Source organism: Anguilla rostrata, chromosome 6, assembly GCF_018555375.3.
Source record: "Anguilla rostrata isolate EN2019 chromosome 6, ASM1855537v3, whole genome shotgun sequence".
NCBI classification, from domain to species: Eukaryota; Metazoa; Chordata; class Actinopteri; order Anguilliformes; family Anguillidae; genus Anguilla; species Anguilla rostrata.
Window position 1 is genome coordinate 19,566,725 of NC_057938.1, and position 15,813 is coordinate 19,582,537.

The 15,813-nt window shown below is 43.1% G+C and overlaps 1 protein-coding gene across 22 annotated transcripts in view; it reads left to right on the forward strand.

The window, feature by feature from the left end:
- kif1ab (kinesin family member 1Ab) overlaps positions 1 to 15,813 on the forward strand; it is a 62,092-nt gene that overhangs the window by 23,060 nt on the left and 23,219 nt on the right. For 5 of the 22 annotated variants that reach the window (XM_064338884.1, XM_064338888.1, XM_064338886.1 and 2 more), the window contains exons 9-24: positions 622 to 687; positions 808 to 825; positions 950 to 1,028; positions 1,217 to 1,295; positions 2,476 to 2,618; positions 7,341 to 7,543; positions 8,293 to 8,372; positions 9,201 to 9,276; positions 11,009 to 11,088; positions 11,369 to 11,475; positions 12,169 to 12,252; positions 12,653 to 12,833; positions 13,131 to 13,227; positions 13,469 to 13,562; positions 14,239 to 14,387; positions 15,160 to 15,338. In XM_064338884.1, the coding sequence (XP_064194954.1) occupies positions 622 to 687; positions 808 to 825; positions 950 to 1,028; positions 1,217 to 1,295; positions 2,476 to 2,618; positions 7,341 to 7,543; positions 8,293 to 8,372; positions 9,201 to 9,276; positions 11,009 to 11,088; positions 11,369 to 11,475; positions 12,169 to 12,252; positions 12,653 to 12,833; positions 13,131 to 13,227; positions 13,469 to 13,562; positions 14,239 to 14,387; positions 15,160 to 15,338 (1,715 nt within the window). Of the gene's footprint in view, positions 1 to 621; positions 688 to 807; positions 826 to 949; positions 1,029 to 1,216; positions 1,296 to 2,475; positions 2,619 to 3,366; positions 3,406 to 7,340; positions 7,544 to 8,292; positions 8,373 to 9,200; positions 9,277 to 11,008; positions 11,089 to 11,368; positions 11,476 to 12,168; positions 12,253 to 12,652; positions 12,834 to 13,130; positions 13,228 to 13,468; positions 13,563 to 14,238; positions 14,388 to 15,159; positions 15,339 to 15,813 lie in introns of all 22 variants that reach the window. The other 17 variants (XM_064338907.1, XM_064338887.1, XM_064338903.1 and 14 more) reach the window with 8 other exon arrangements.

Consider the following 15,813-nt stretch of genomic DNA (forward strand, 5'->3'; position numbering starts at 1 on the left):
ACGATGATGGATAGGTAATACGCTGCATGGCCAAAAGTATGTGGACACCTGACATCCAACATCACATCCAAAATTTGAGAAGGTTTTATACTAGATGTTGGAACATTGCTGCTGGGATTTGCTTCCATTCAGCCAGAAAAGCTTTAATGAGGTTGGACGATTAGGCTTGGCTCGCAGTTGGCTTTCTAATTGATCCCAAAGGTATTGGATGGGGTTGAGGGCAGTGCCCTCTGTAGGCCAGTGAAGTTCTTCCACACTGTGGAAGAACCATTTTTATATGGACCTTGTGTTCCCGGGGGCCTTGTCATGCTGAAACCTTGTCCAAACTGTTCGGCAAGCACAGAATCGTCTGGAATATGATTGAATGTGGCAGCATTAAGATTTGCCTTCAATGGAACTAAGGGGCCCAAATCATGAAAAACAGCCCCAGACCAAGGGGTGTCCAGATGCTTTTGGTCATATGGTGTATGAAAAGACCTCCTTGATGTGTGTACACATATGGACTGAGGAGGGATTGAACAAAAAAAAATACCCTTTTCTTTGCAAGGCTGCTTGTGTTTTATAATGTTGAGTGGTGGCTTTAGTGTCTTGAAATGAGTGCTCCCTTGCGTTCTTTTTCAGGAAGGAGCAAATATCAACAAATCCCTAACCACCCTGGGGAAAGTCATCTCTGCTTTAGCAGAAGTGGTCAGGACCATTAACATTTTCTAACAATTTAATCAGTATTCAATTGTTTGAGCTTGACTTTACAAATTCAAAATGACTTATTTAATAATGTTAAAATGTTTCATTTTCTTTTGCTTTTAGGATTCTGGTCCAAATAAGGTATGACACTTCACAAAAATCTTTCTATATTACAGTTTGTCGACAATCAGCATGTATGCTTGTGAATACTCATGATACAAACCTGGAAGAAAGACATGACTCTTTGGTGTTATTTGTTTCACAGAACAAAAAGAAAAAGAAGGTGGAAAACTTTATTCCTTACAGAGACTCTGTGTTAACCTGGCTACTGAGAGAGAATCTAGGTACGGGCCATATAATATATACAGTTAATATGAAACAATATAAGCTCATATGAAGATGGACTTCGGTGACACTGTATTAAAAATAATGCAGAATAATAGCCATTGCCAGGAGATAAACATGGATAAAGAAAGATATGTTAAGCAAGACTGCGCTCCCCCTGTCTGACTGGGCCTCTCTCCTCTCTCAGGGGGAAACTCCCGCACTGCTATGGTAGCTGCCCTTAGCCCTGCTGACATCAACTATGACGAGACCCTCAGCACACTCAGGTAGGACCATCAGGCAAGGAGATGGACACCCTCATCTCCGGCCTGGAAGCAACCATCGCTTGTCCTTTGACTTGCGAGTAAATGGAAGTGCTAGTTTTTTCTTCGCACAGTTTGCAGGTTTCATCCAGGTGATCACTGCACTCATAAAACCTTGTTAAAAAAACCTGTTTATTTGTAAGTCAAAGTTAAGGACAAAAGCTGATTGACACCTCAGTGTCTTTAATCCTGGACTGTTGGTATGAAAGAGGAAACGGCCACTGAAACCACATTGTGTAAGAGCAACATCCTGTCCCTGCTTCATCAGCTGAGTATAATGAGGAGCATTAGGCTACTGCAGTCTCACCCTCCAAACACCCTTCAAACTTGCTGGTGCGGTGTTTGTCTGCCTCTGGAGGAGACTGCTGATCTGAGCTGTGTTTGAGCCAAGCTCTTAAAGGTAGCAGCCGCAAGCCTTTCCTGGTACACTCTGAGAAACACTGCCTCCCGCCTGCTACGTGGACATAACGTACCCTGAGCCTTCATGCGTGGTTTGCACGTGGACCTTTGCAGATAGTTGAATTTGTCCATACACTGTAATACATAACTGACATCCTCACTAAATGATTTGAGTCCAGACCAGTATACTCCAAAAATTGCAATTGTCAGCTTAAATCTGTCAAGTTCCATTCTCTCAAATATCATCCGTTTGCTCATTAATTTCAGTAATGACTGTTCAAGCCACAAAATGAAGTGGACAGTACTTCTGTTTGTGTGAGGCTTGCTTGAATTTTTTTTAATCATGACTTTTGAGTTATACTAAAAAGAGATATTTTTTATAGATAGATTTAAACTGGAAAAGTTGGTAGAAGTTAAATAATTCAAGTAAACATGGCTGTTGATACTTAAGGTGGTGCAATTAAAACTGGATTTATCTAGTAATTTACTAGTAATTTAAGGAATTTAATAGAGGTTAAACCAATTTAGTGACATTAACCTAGAAAGCACAATCTTAGCAGCGCTGATTTGTGTTGGGTTAACGTAATTAACCTTGAAATATTTTGAGTTCCTTTGCTCAGTTTTTTTTGAGTCAACAGAACTCATTGCATTTTACAGTGTAGCTTTTAACCGTAGTGAACCTTCGCACTTCTGCCGAGGCTGAAATAGCTCGCCATGTCCCTAACCCTTTCCCCACGACCCACAGGTACGCTGACCGGGCCAAGCAGATCCGCTGCAACGCCGTCATCAACGAGGACCCCAACAACCGTCTGGTGCGCGAGCTGAAGGAGGAGGTGTCCCGGCTGAAGGACCTCCTCTACGCCCAAGGCCTCGGGGACATCATTGAGAGTAAGTCCCTGCGCCCCCCCCGACAGAATGGTGATGTCACCCACCAGTATATATACAAAGTCACATAGACTACAGGCACACACACAGCCAGAGATTAATACATACAATGAAGCAAAAAATGCTTCATTTGATAAGCCTAAAATTTTACTTCAATTTGATATTCAACCTAAAATCTTCATGAACCTAAACATTTTCAGTTCAGAAAACCTAAAAAACAGATGCAACAAACTGAAGTTAAAATTTTAGATTAATCAAATGAAGCATTTTTTTAGTGTACTGTATACTGCCAACACACATCCACAGCCAGAGTTTGATTCATAATGTATACTACACACCCAGTCACATATATTGCATACATAGTCACAGCCGGAGTCTAATGGATACTGTATACTACAAACACAGCCACATTTACTACATACACAGTCACATCTGGAGTGTCTAATGCATATTGTATACTACAAACACAGTCACATGTACTACATACATAGACACAGCTGGCAACTAATGTATATTGTATACTACAATAACAGCCACAACCTCTCCCCCAATGTTTCTGAAGCTCCCTAGCCACAGAATAGGTGCGGTCTATACCTAACCCACCCTTGCCTTCCCTGAATGACTTCTCAGTGTGTGCATGTCAGTATGACAGTGTGATTGTTCATTAGCAGGGCTGTGTGTGGGGAGCCCAGACTGAAGTGAGGGTGACTGTGTCTCACTGTGCTTTCTTCTCTCTGTCTCTCTTACTCAGCGCATCCAGCTCCAGGCCCCAAGATTGCTGGTTTGAAATGTGTGTACTGTGTCTTGGCACGCCCATGCTTTGCAGCTTGATTAAGACCTAAGAGGCTCTAAGGTTAAAGTTTAAGCCTCAGCTGTGTTTTTAGTGGAATATCACCGGGGGTCCAGGGTATTGGGGCAAATTTGGCTTTAGCCTGGGAAGGGTAGGGTGGGTTCAAAATGCACCAGTAGTCACCAGTGACAGGTGGGCTGCTCCTTCAATTGACATGAGCCTGTGTAGCCTGTTGTGTATAAAATAGTCATCTACTAATAGTCAAGTGCTAAGAAACAGAGTATGTAACGCTGTTGCAGGACTCAGAGTAGTCGCAAGTTACTTCTGAAGCACAATTGCCAGTTACAAAGTTTGCCAATTCCATAATTGTCATTGCATCGTTGTCTCCCTTTCTCTAGTCAAATTAGACCTGCCAGTTTTATTTACTAGTTCTTCTAAGCGCAAAGTTAGAAAACCCAATTAGAAACACTAATGAATTGATTTAACATTAAATCTACATGGTTTCACTCTTCCCCTCTTTCTGTTGATGCTTCCTAAATCTGCCAGATCCATAGAGTAATTATGCTGAAATCTGGTCAATAGTCCTTTAGGACTAGGGTGGGGAATGCTCATTTGTCGATGTTCTGACGGGGCAGTGGTTAGGCCGGCCTGGTGCGTGGGTCGGACCCCGGGCCCTGGACCCCGGGCCCCCGGTGCTGTTCTGGCGCTGCGGGTCTGCCTTTACAGCCCAAAATGTGGCTCCTGCTCTGGCTGTGGCTCTTGGGCTCAGGGAACAGCTCGGCACAGCTGCGTATCCCCGTGAGAAAACACGTTCACCAGGTGCCTTACTTTATGGAGTTAACATCGATAACGAGCGCAGCTAAGATCAAATAGATCACTGAAACAGTATTGGACAAGTACACCCACTTTGTAAACACAAGACATACTGCCACATTCTACAGCCTGCCCTTTCTTGTGAAATCAATACAGACGCTAAGATGCTTAGTAAGCTTCGGCAGATGCAAGAAGTGCCTGATGTTCCTCGTTTTCTACCTAGATTACATTACATGGCTCATGACACATTTTTACATGGCTGGACATGTAACAAGAAAAATCCTGCCCAGTAATTGCATCAGTAGCTTTGCTCTAGACTTCACATGTATTCTGTGTAAGGGTTTGGGGGAACATAAGGAAGTTCCTATTGTCGGTGTTTACGGTATGCATTTCAGTACCCATGTAATGCTTGACCATTTCAGTCCTACACTGGTTTCAAATTAAAATAGATATAAATGTCGCAGGGTATGTATGCTTAAGAGCCAGCACAATGCTCCCCTGTTTCCACAGTCCATCCCTGATGGGCTTCCGTTTGGCCCGTGAAACTACTGACCCCGCAGATGCTTGCCCCACCCCCCCAAATCCCAAACCCTGAACTTGTACCCAGCTTCCGCCTGCCAGGGGAGGTGGCAAGCGCTAGAGAGCGAATGCATTTGCAGGATGGATCCGTGGGAGCTTTCTTTCAAATATGTTCTGGTGCAAGCTTAATCAGGAAGTGTAGACAGGGGCTACAAGCCAGCGCTGAGCTGAAAATAGATTGCAATCTTGGTAAAAGGCATGGTCTTTTCCAATAATTGTGTAATGACAACACGCTGATTGGACTAAATTGAAAAGGTACAGTGAATTATAGTGCCAGTGAACTGTAAATGAGGGAAGCAGGGAATTCAACATTAAACTCATGGCGACTCTGAGTCTATTCATCATGATTAATAACCATGGCCAGAGGGATCATTCAGGGAAGATTGCTTTCTACTCTTAGTTATGTTTAATCTGGCTGCATTTTCCTCAGTGTACTTCTCAATATTCAATTTTCATTGTAATTACAGCAAAGAAATAAGAGATTTGCTTTAGAAAATCACCTTCATTATGACCAAAATCAATTTACGTGAAGCGCACAGAATCGTTTCTGCATCAGATCCAATCAAGAAATCTGCAGCCAGAAAGGAATATGCAGTTACATGACATTAGCTATTTGAACTGTTATGCTTATGAAAAACAATCAAATAGAGGTTGAGGATTGTTATCAGCAAGCGGTACATTCTCAGCCTTTCTTATCAATTATCCCTGCAGGATAAAAGCAAGAATCAAAAGGGTTTGTTATTTATTCTGGCTGTGAGTCATTTGACGACACTACAGATATGTGTTGCCATAGCAGTGGCGTACTTGCTGAAATCTGTTGTACTGAGAAAATCATTTGCTTGTTCCATCTTGAAAAAAATACTGGTCTATATTTATTTTGTATGCATATTGTATGATTAAGTAGCACAGTTCCATGAAGCATGTTAGAAGCTATATCCATTTTAAGAGGAATAGGGATAATATCAAAGAATATTAGAAAAAACAGATATTTTTAAACAATAAAACCACTGGCGTATTTGGGCGAAAATTGCGTTTTCACACACGGCTGGTCAGTCCGTATTCCTAGTTTTGTAACAGGTCCGTTCCTGTCGTACCGCGGGTTGAGGGTTCTGTTTGCCCTGTAATGGATTTCATAATGTTCTTCAGCAGTGGGGCACAGGATGCATTTTCTGCCTCGGTCCTCCTTTTAACTGCAACATGATCGCCCGAGCCCGGGCTGAGTGCTCCCAGAAACGCCGTAAATCAAGCCGCGGGTCGGCCTTTAAAGCCAAGACCGCTATTCAGTCAGATCTCAGAATCGATGCCTTGTACTAACCTGAGCCTCGCATTGTGGAACGGGATATTTATGGCGTTGTCCATGGCCGATTTGTGCAGGCCAAGTACGAAACACGGCGCAATGGATTTGGCGTTTGTCGTGGTGTAAAATCACGTGTGAGCGTTTTGTTTTGTTGTGTGTTTGTGTGTGTGTGTGTGTGTGTGTGAGAGAGACACGTCTGTAGGAGTGCTCTTTAGCTCAGGGGTGCTTGTTTGTTTTGAAGCTCAGCTGCTCGGACAGGGCTCCCTCCTCAGGGGGGCTGTCGGCCTTGCTGTATCGCCTGCCTTATCCCACTACATATCCCATTTCCTATTCTCGATGTCACAGAGAAATGACAGATCCTCAACCTCATCTTTTAAAACCAGCCTTTTTCATAAGTGATGAAAATGGAAGATTTTATGAAGTGTTAAGAAATAGAGGCAGCGCACCAATATTGCCATTAAGATTTAATGTGTTTTTATATGCAAGGATATTTCAGCAATCGGCCTTCATAAGCACACTAAGGAAGGTTGAGAACCTGAATGTTTGTCTTTTTTCTTCCATCTCATTTGGTATTTATTGGGGGATTTAGCAGCCCTGAATTAGAGTTTATGGAAATGATGCATGCTGATCATATTTCAGGATTATTTTGATTGCCATTTAGATGTACATCATAAGTTGCTGTAGGCTGGCTTGTCATTTGTACATCATACTGCTTGTGCAAATAAGCATCATTTTACTAATGCAAAAAAATATATATCAGAACACAAATTTCAGTGCAAGATGTGAGTTATGCACACAGTAAAATGACCAGCGTTAATTCGACTCCAATAGGGACCATATGTACTCTGTAAGAGTTGGTTTAACACTGAACATTTTACTGTGCAGTAATGAGCTTAATGAATTTTCCCATTGCTTTCCTACACTTTATGACGTGTCCTGCTTTTGAGTGCTTTTTTAAAACTTTTTGAGGTGCCATATGATGTCAGTGTCTCATCGTTAATAGTCTTGAATGGCTCTATACGTCCCTCACAGGGCATTTGAATTGCACCTATTTCTTTCCCTCCAACATCATTATTTGCATTTCAGTTCTTGCTTTTTTTGCAGGATTTATTTCAAGCGATTTTCTTCTTTCCCCTGTTCCACACTTTTCCCACCTTTTCTCTGTTGTAATCCTTTTCTCTCGCCTCCTGCTCTCCTACCCCACCTCCGGCGCCTTCTCCCTTAACTTCCCCCCTTCTTCTGACAGATTTGTCGGATTACAAGGATATTAAATATAATCACCAGGCTGTCAATCAAAAGGGTGATCTTTCCACAGTGACCAATGCCATGACGGGGATGAGCCCCTCCCCGTCTCTGTCCGCCCTGTCCAGCCGAGCCGGATCCATCAACAGCCTCCATGACCGCATCATGTTCAGTCCGGGCAGTGAGGAGGCCATTGAGAGGCTGAAGGTGAGCTCTAGGGGGTAAAAATTGCACTACATTTCCCATCAGCCACGTGGCCTCTCATCTACTAATAAGATCCACTGCTGGATTTCCGCTCCACACAAGGTATAGCATTATGCAGAGGAAGTAGCATTCAGGTTTGAATGAGAGTCAGTGGGGTCCTATTCAATCTCATCACGAGTGAGTGGTCTTGCTTACAAACTAGATGAGTCATATTGGCATATTGGAATAGTTGGTGAGGAATGCCTAGTCATTCAAGAAAATATGCTGATGAAGATACACGCATTACAAGAAGTAAATCTTATTTTAGAAGTTACCTGAACAGATGTTAAATTGCCAGATTTCTTGCTGAATTGAATAACTTAATGTACTGTATGTTCAATAGAATGGGTAGCTAGCAAGCCGGCTTGCTTTAAGTTAGTTCTCAAAACCACATTCATGTGAGTATGAACATATTATTTACTTTGTATGTATTGTTAGTTCCACTTTCATCTTTCATCACCATCTCAAGCTCCACAAGTGTTCTTTATTAAGATGTCCAGGCCTCACCTGAACTCTAGGATTTATACTGAGTAGCAATAACCTTATTAATAAGAATTAAGAATTTTCTGAGAGCAGGCCCAACAGCCATGGATTTTCATTCCTGACTAAATTGAACATTTTCTTGGAACCCTGAAGTGTGATTGGGTGGACCATAATGTTGTTCATCCAGAACAATCAGATGTTTTAGCTATCCTGACCTTTTCATTTCCTAGGAAACTGAGAAGATCATTGCTGAGCTCAATGAGACCTGGGAGGAGAAGCTTCGTCGCACAGAGGCCATTCGGATGGACAGGTGAGCCAGACCACACCCACTGAGGTGGCAGAGGTTTAAGGTCCCGTAAAATGTGAAGCCAGTGTACAGTGAGCTGTCAATCACTAACTTATCAGAACCAATCACAAGGTTTTGCCCTCCACCTAGGTTAAAATCAGTGAGTCACAACCTCGTAATGTGTCGATCTAGAATGAGCTGTCAATCATCGACCTATTTGACCAATCCCAATGCTTTTCTCTCCACAACAAACTGCTGTTTGGGTAAATTCAGTGAGTGGCTGATAGCATATGGTTGCTCTGCCCATTCTTGGTTTCATGAAACCTCATTCCCCTTTCACCCATTTAAAGTTATGTGCTTCAGGCAGCCTGTATCAAGCCCTCATTCTCAAAACCTCCAGGAGTCTACAGTGCCATATCTCCCTTTAAAGTTCACCTGAGACATCACACTGCGTGAAAAGGTGCATTTACGGGCGGACATAAGTCCGAAAATGGAGACATTTCCTGCCATGTGGCCGTGCCAGTGTCGGAAACCACAGCGTCTGTGTGTTGGAAATGTACATAATATCGTAGATGTAGATGTGCTTGTCCAGACATTGGCATAAATGAGCAGACATGGCCATTCACGTCTCAGCGCACGCCATAAAATTTCAGTGCGGGGAGAGTCCATGAATTAATCAGGAATATCCGGGGCCAGAAATCCCCGATGTCCACAGACGTGGCCCAGGAATGTCGAAATACGTTTCACGTGTTGACACATTTTTCATGCAGTCTCAGGAATTGTCACAATGGGTGATAACAGCTCTTAAGAGCGCTGGAAGGTTAAATAGCTGTACTCTGTTGGCTATTTCAGGGAAGCTCTGCTGGCTGAGATGGGCGTGGCCATGCGAGAAGACGGAGGCACCGTGGGGGTCTTTTCACCAAAAAAGGTAAGGTTTCCCCCAAGAGGCCAACACCGTGCTTATGGATGTCATTACTGTAGATCTCACCAGACTGTTCTGGAAATAGATGCATATAAACTATTACCCCATTATACTTAATGGAGTGTGATACTAATATAGCGCGTTTAAAAAAGGGCTTTTGTAACGGCTGATAAGATTATGATTTCTGTTGATTTGTCTTGGAACCTGTGTGGCGCAAGCCTTAGCCTGCATTTAATGGCACTGCTGGACTCTTTCCCAAATGAGGTTTGCTATGTCTGAATGAACGTAAAAGGTTCTCAGAACACCTAGCTGACAGTAAAAATGTTATCGCATTGCTGCAGTGCTGCAGCAACACTTCTGTTAGTGTGCTGCTAATATTGCTGTGAAATTCCAGCCTCCTCCTTCCTAAGCAGAATGTTCTCCATTTTGTGCCATCTACAATGGCTCTCAAGAGAGGATGGCGGCTCAATCCGAAGAGCTATTTGCCTTTTCAAATAGGAGATTGTATAAATGTGAAAGCGTAATTGCATAAAAGATGCACTTGAAGGGAAGCTATTACATACAAATGAACAGGGAACAGTCGGGTTTTATTTGCAGGAGGCCATCCAAAGATTTATTTTGCAGTAGGCTATCAGAAGATTTTGTTTGCAGTAGGCTGTCTAAATATTTTATAGTACAGTGCAATCTAAGGCTTTTGGAAAACACATGCAGAACTGAAGCATTGATTTGTGTATATGCCCTAAAAACTATTTTTTTCCACCTCACTACTAGGTAAGCAATTACTGTACACAGTACCTTTTACAGTGATTAGTTAAAACACAGATACACACTCTGTGGTGGTACTGTGGTTAAACACTCTTCTACATCAGAGTTTTCCCTTGCTTCTGATGTAGTGCAACTGCTTAGCCACTTTAGATTGTAAGCAAGTCTCGAAAAACTTAATGTAATTGATTATTTCATTATGCATGCAACTGCACATATAGCTTCCCAGTGACTCACTTTCAATCATGTATGACGCTGTGCTGGGGGTGGTCACCATACCAGGTTATGAATGGACAATATGACAATATGTTTGTGCTCCTTATATTAGTTCCTCCTTGGGGTGTGAAGAGAACAGGCAACATTTGCAGCACTTGAGTTCCAAAAACAAAACACATGGCCGTGAAATAATAATGACAAAGTCGTCAATAAACAGCAGCTGGAGAGCTAGGAGACATTGTGACTGTGTTGCAAAAAGGCCTCTTTCTTTAAACCTAAGAGTCACCCCTTTATATAACCCAATAATTAGGCAATAGGCAGCATCTGCTGATTGGCATTGAGCCGCTACTGTCGCCTTGCCTAAGAAGGGTTGATGCTGCCTGTAGTCCTGCAGCTCTCCCAGGTGGCCAAAATACTGAACAGACAGCAGCCCTTTCTTGCTCCTGTATCACCTTTCCCAGCGTCACACATGACATTCTAAAGCAGAACCTTATTTGGATCTTCTACCTCCATGAACTTCCATTCATTCAGTCATTTTGGATCCTTTTCCTTTTAGTGGACAACACAGATCTGTAAAAGGACACTGCAGAAAGCTGTCACTGTATGTTTGTGAATAATTAAATTTAAAGAATGAAAATGAAATTTTGTGTGAATGTTGTCCAGACCCTAGAAGTGCAAGAAATGTATTTGTTATTCTGTTTATATTATTTTACTGCCTTTTTTCAATAATTATAGAAGAATAATTAATGTCTCTCCACAGACCCCCCACCTGGTGAACCTCAATGAAGACCCCCTAATGTCAGAGTGCTTGCTGTACTACATTAAAGATGGAATCACCAGGTGAGAGACACTGTTAAACATAATTTTTACAAGGTTCTGTGGTGTTCTGCGGTAATATGCATATCATTTTTGTATTTAACCATTCTTTAAACAAAACAGGCTTCTCGTTTACAACAACAGCCTGAACACCAAAGTCTGGATTCAGTTCACAGTTTAGCTGGTGGTACAGCCACCGGTCAATTCATCTTTTTTAACTGTGCTGAAGAAAAATATGTGACACAAAACATGCGTTGTGTTCAGATTTAGCGGTTGCTGATGCGCTGCTCTGTTCTGTGTTCAGGGTGGGGCGTGAGGACGCTGGCCACCGGCAGGACATCGTCCTGAGTGGTCACTTCATCAAGGATGAGCACTGCACCTTCACCAGTACCATGGGCCCGCTCAATGAAGGTGAGGCCCCTGGTACCTGCACACAGTTTAAGGGCCCGTGGGCTGGGACTGTGGCATGAAGCCCCAGTAATGGTGAACCGCTGTGTTCTACAACGCAATAGCACCTTGTTTTCCTGAAAGGAGGAACTCATAAAGGGAAATCATCAGGAAAGTTATGAAAATGTATTAGATTGTACAATACTGGTCCTCATTCCTGCTCCTGGGAAGCCACATTATCTGATTTTTGTTTTACTGCTTTGTGCTGAGGGACACTTCTTAAAGAAAACCAGCAGATTTTGTGGCTCCATAGAACTAGGGGTAAGGACCACTGCAATACCATTTTTAGACATCATACAGCAGACTGAACAACACACACCAGAAAAGTGATGTGTTGCATGCTTGGCACTGGTCCACATTATCGACAGAACAGAGATAAACAGAGGCTGCGGTTGTATTTGCTTTGTGCAATTTGCCTGGCACAGACTGTTATCCAGGATGGTTTACCCAGCCATCGTGTTTGCGTTACTGTCCCCGTATGCACTTATCACGAAGGCCCTTATCATTTCAGGATAAGGACCTCAATTGAGGGTACAATGGCGATACTCCACTTGGGAGATCAACCCACAGCCTCTCTTGTAAATCCGGTTCCCTAACTGCTGTTACTACGCGTGTCATCGTGATTGTCCTCTCACTGTGGTGTCTCACTTCTTGCAGCAGTGGTCACTCTCGAACCCTGTGAGGGGTCGGAGACCTACGTCAACGGGAAGAGGGTGACGGAGCCCACCATCCTCCGATCAGGTGGGTCTTCGCCCCCAAGAAAATACAGCACCTGTAGCTCTGGTTCATGGCAGCTACCTCTTTAGTAGCACAGCTCACCTCTGATGGGTGCTCATTAATAAAGTAGAATATAAATCTATATGGGCTATTAAATATGTAATGAAAATTTCCTTGCTGGATAAATACATCCATAGATCAACAAACAAGACATAAATACAGTATCGGGTGCGCAGTACAAGTTTCCTGCTAGCATCGATATCCTCATTATTGCTAATCTATATGGCTGTACCATAGAACTATAATAATAGAACTAATAGAACTAGAATATTTTTTACTTGCGTTCTCCTCAAATATGTTTGGAAGTAGACTTGGAAGTGCTCTTCCAGAATTCGGTTGATTAATTTTTTTTGCTCTCCTCCAGGGAACCGCATCATCATGGGGAAGAGCCACGTGTTCCGGTTCAACCACCCAGAGCAGGCCCGGCAAGAGAGGGAGCGGACGCCCTGCGCTGAGACCCCCGTGGAGCCCGTGGACTGGGCCTTCGCCCAGAGGGAGCTGCTGGAGAAGCAGGGCATCGACATGAAGCAGGAGATGGAGCAGAGGTAGGGAGGGACCACCCCCTCGTGGAAGAAGAGGCCAGGGAGTGGAAGCAGACAAATGTTTTAGTGCCAGTGTAAATAGGACAGGAAATTAGCCCAGGAGACCAGCTCATAGATAAGGGACATTTCCGGGCAGACTGAGAAACTATTGATATAGCCCGAGAGATAATCCAGTGAGCCTTGATTTTTTGTTCTTTATTTATTGATGGAGGCCTGTGGTGGTATGACTGGCACAGATATCAGTGGTAATGCAAATGGAGTGTGGTGCAGTGTGTTTACCGCATTTGCATGTGTACATAGTACGCAGAGTCATTTTCTCTGCAGGCTACAGGAGCTTGAAGATCAATATCGCAGAGAGAGAGAAGAGGCCAGCAACCTGCTGGAACAGCAACGACTGGTGAGCAAAACACATTTCCCTGGGAATTTCCCTCAAATAAAGGAAGCAACCTATAAGGAATAAACAATAAAAGACATTACAAGGAATCAATACAAATTTTGTCTGAGCCAAACCCACAGAGACATGGAGCCAAAGTCTGCCCAGATGCAACATCCTTGTGCCCTATAAATTGGAAAATAATTGGAAAGTTGATTAATATCCAAGCTTCGGAAGTGAATTACGATGTTCCTAAATTCCTCAGGATTATGAGAGTAAACTGGAGGCCCTTCAGAAGCAGGTGGATTCCCGTTTTTACCCAGAAACCACAGAGGAAGAGGAGGAGCCTGAAGAAGAAGGTGGGAATTAGGGATGCATAACATTTAATTTATTATTCATTTTATGTTTTTCTGTTTAACAGCCAAACTCACAATTAAAGCTATAAAAGTAAGCAAGTTGAAATATTTTGTTGTACAAATGAAATTCGTTTCAAAATTTGTTCATAAGTTGATGTCTGTGCTCATTTGCTTCTTCTGTGATTGTAGAAACTTTGTTGCATTTATACTGTTATTTTAAACAGGGAGCTATCCTGCATTGACCAATATGGCCAGATAAATCAGTTATTGATCTTGGACCCAGAACTTTCATATTGTGCATCACTAATGAGAATACTGTGCAGTCATTGGTCTGCAGGTAACAGGGCGGGGCTTCATTTAGCAGGGATGTGATTTGTGATGATAGATACTACACCATTACAGCAAGGTTCCGAAGAAAGGAATAGAAGGGGAATTCTGAAGTAGCATTTTTCACAATTTTTCACATTTTATACCTTAAACGATCAATACGGTTTCTCATTTACTCTTGCGCTCACGGTGACAGGTAGCTACAGAGCTCTTCTTAATATTAAAGAGTAGATCTCTGGAGATCCAAGGCATGAGATTGCACCATTAAGAACTGCACTATAGAAATGATAAAAATGATGAAAGGATCTAAGGCAGCCAGTCCTGCTTGTGTAAGTAATCTATTTTTCCGTAGTGCAATGGTCGGAGCAGGAGACAGAGCTGGCGCTGTGGGCGTTCCGCAAGTGGAAGTGCTACCAGTTCACCTCCCTCAGGGACCTGCTGTGGGGCAATGCCATCTTCCTGAAGGAGGCTAATGCCATAAGCGTGGAGCTGAAGAAGAAGGTGGGCATTGGGCCGGGCACATGGAGGAACACGTTTAGTAACTGCCACTGTAAAACTACTTCTTCTGTGTGGGAGAGAAAGAAAATGACAGAGCTCCAGCTTAAAGTAGTATTTCCTTTTCTTATATGGTAATGTATCTCCTGTTGTTCCACATGGCAGTTGGCAGCTTGTGAAATCTATCTCTGAAACTCTAGACCAAATATTTCCAGGACAAGGAGTGGCCACCTATGGTGTAGTTCAGTGGTCCTTAACAATGTAAGGAATAGATGGCTCAGGCACTGTGCTGTGTTGCATGGATGAGCCCTGTGGACTTGGATCAAGGCCATGCCAGTGTTGACTGTGGCTGGTAGAGGGTGATGTGCAATTGGTGTTTGCATCACCCAGGGTACAGTAAGGTTAATTCGGTTATGTTTCATTGCTCTCTCATGACTCCTGCTGGCCGATTGAGCACCCATGGGCTGCATGCCAAAGCTGCATTTAAAAGGTCTTCCTCCGACTCCACTCTATTCAAGCTTAGCTGTGGCCTGCAGTGAGAACAGAAAAAGTCTGATGGCACCATGTGCTTCGGAGGAGAACCATGGATGTCATCACTCTCCCGATTGGGTATTAGGGACCAATGAACTGGGTTATGGTTTTCAATAGCAAATTGGACATTCCAAATTAGTGTGTGAATTGGTTGTGTACAGCCCCGCATTGGTGGCCAATAGTTGTGAGAAAAGTCTGTTCAAATAGAAGTCACATGCTGATCATCACCTGCCTTTTCTGTCCACAGGTTCAGTTCCAGTTCGTCCTGCTGACAGACACACTGTACTCACCTCTGCCCCCTGACCTCCTGCCCCCTGACGCTGCCAAAGAGCGGGAGAATCGCCCATTCCCCCGCACCATCGTGGCTGTGGAGGTTCAGGACCAGAAGAACGGGGCCACTCACTACTGGACTCTGGAGAAGCTCAGGTGCTGCACCCAGAGCGCTCACAACCCACAAACACATCACCTAATATACAGTATACACAGTTCATATACTTACAGTATATTCATATTAAACTGACCCAGAGCACTGACATCCCACAAACACATCACTTAATATACAGTGTATACAGTTTGTATATTTACAGTATATTAATATTAAACTGGCCCAGAGCACTGACAGCCCGCTAACACATCGCTTAATGTACAGTGTATACAGTCTATATATTTACCATGTATTCATATTAGCATATTAGTTCCAGACATTTACGTTTTTGTTATCTTAGTGAAGCGATGAGTCCTCTCATTTTAGAGAGTTCTATTATAATTATTATTTTCACAGAATACAAATTATTTGGAGTTGCTTCAAGCATCTATAAGTTCACACTTGTCACATTTCATGGTGATGTTTCCCTTATTCCATGTTAACTTTTAACCGTTTATGATTTACCCCTGGTTTGCG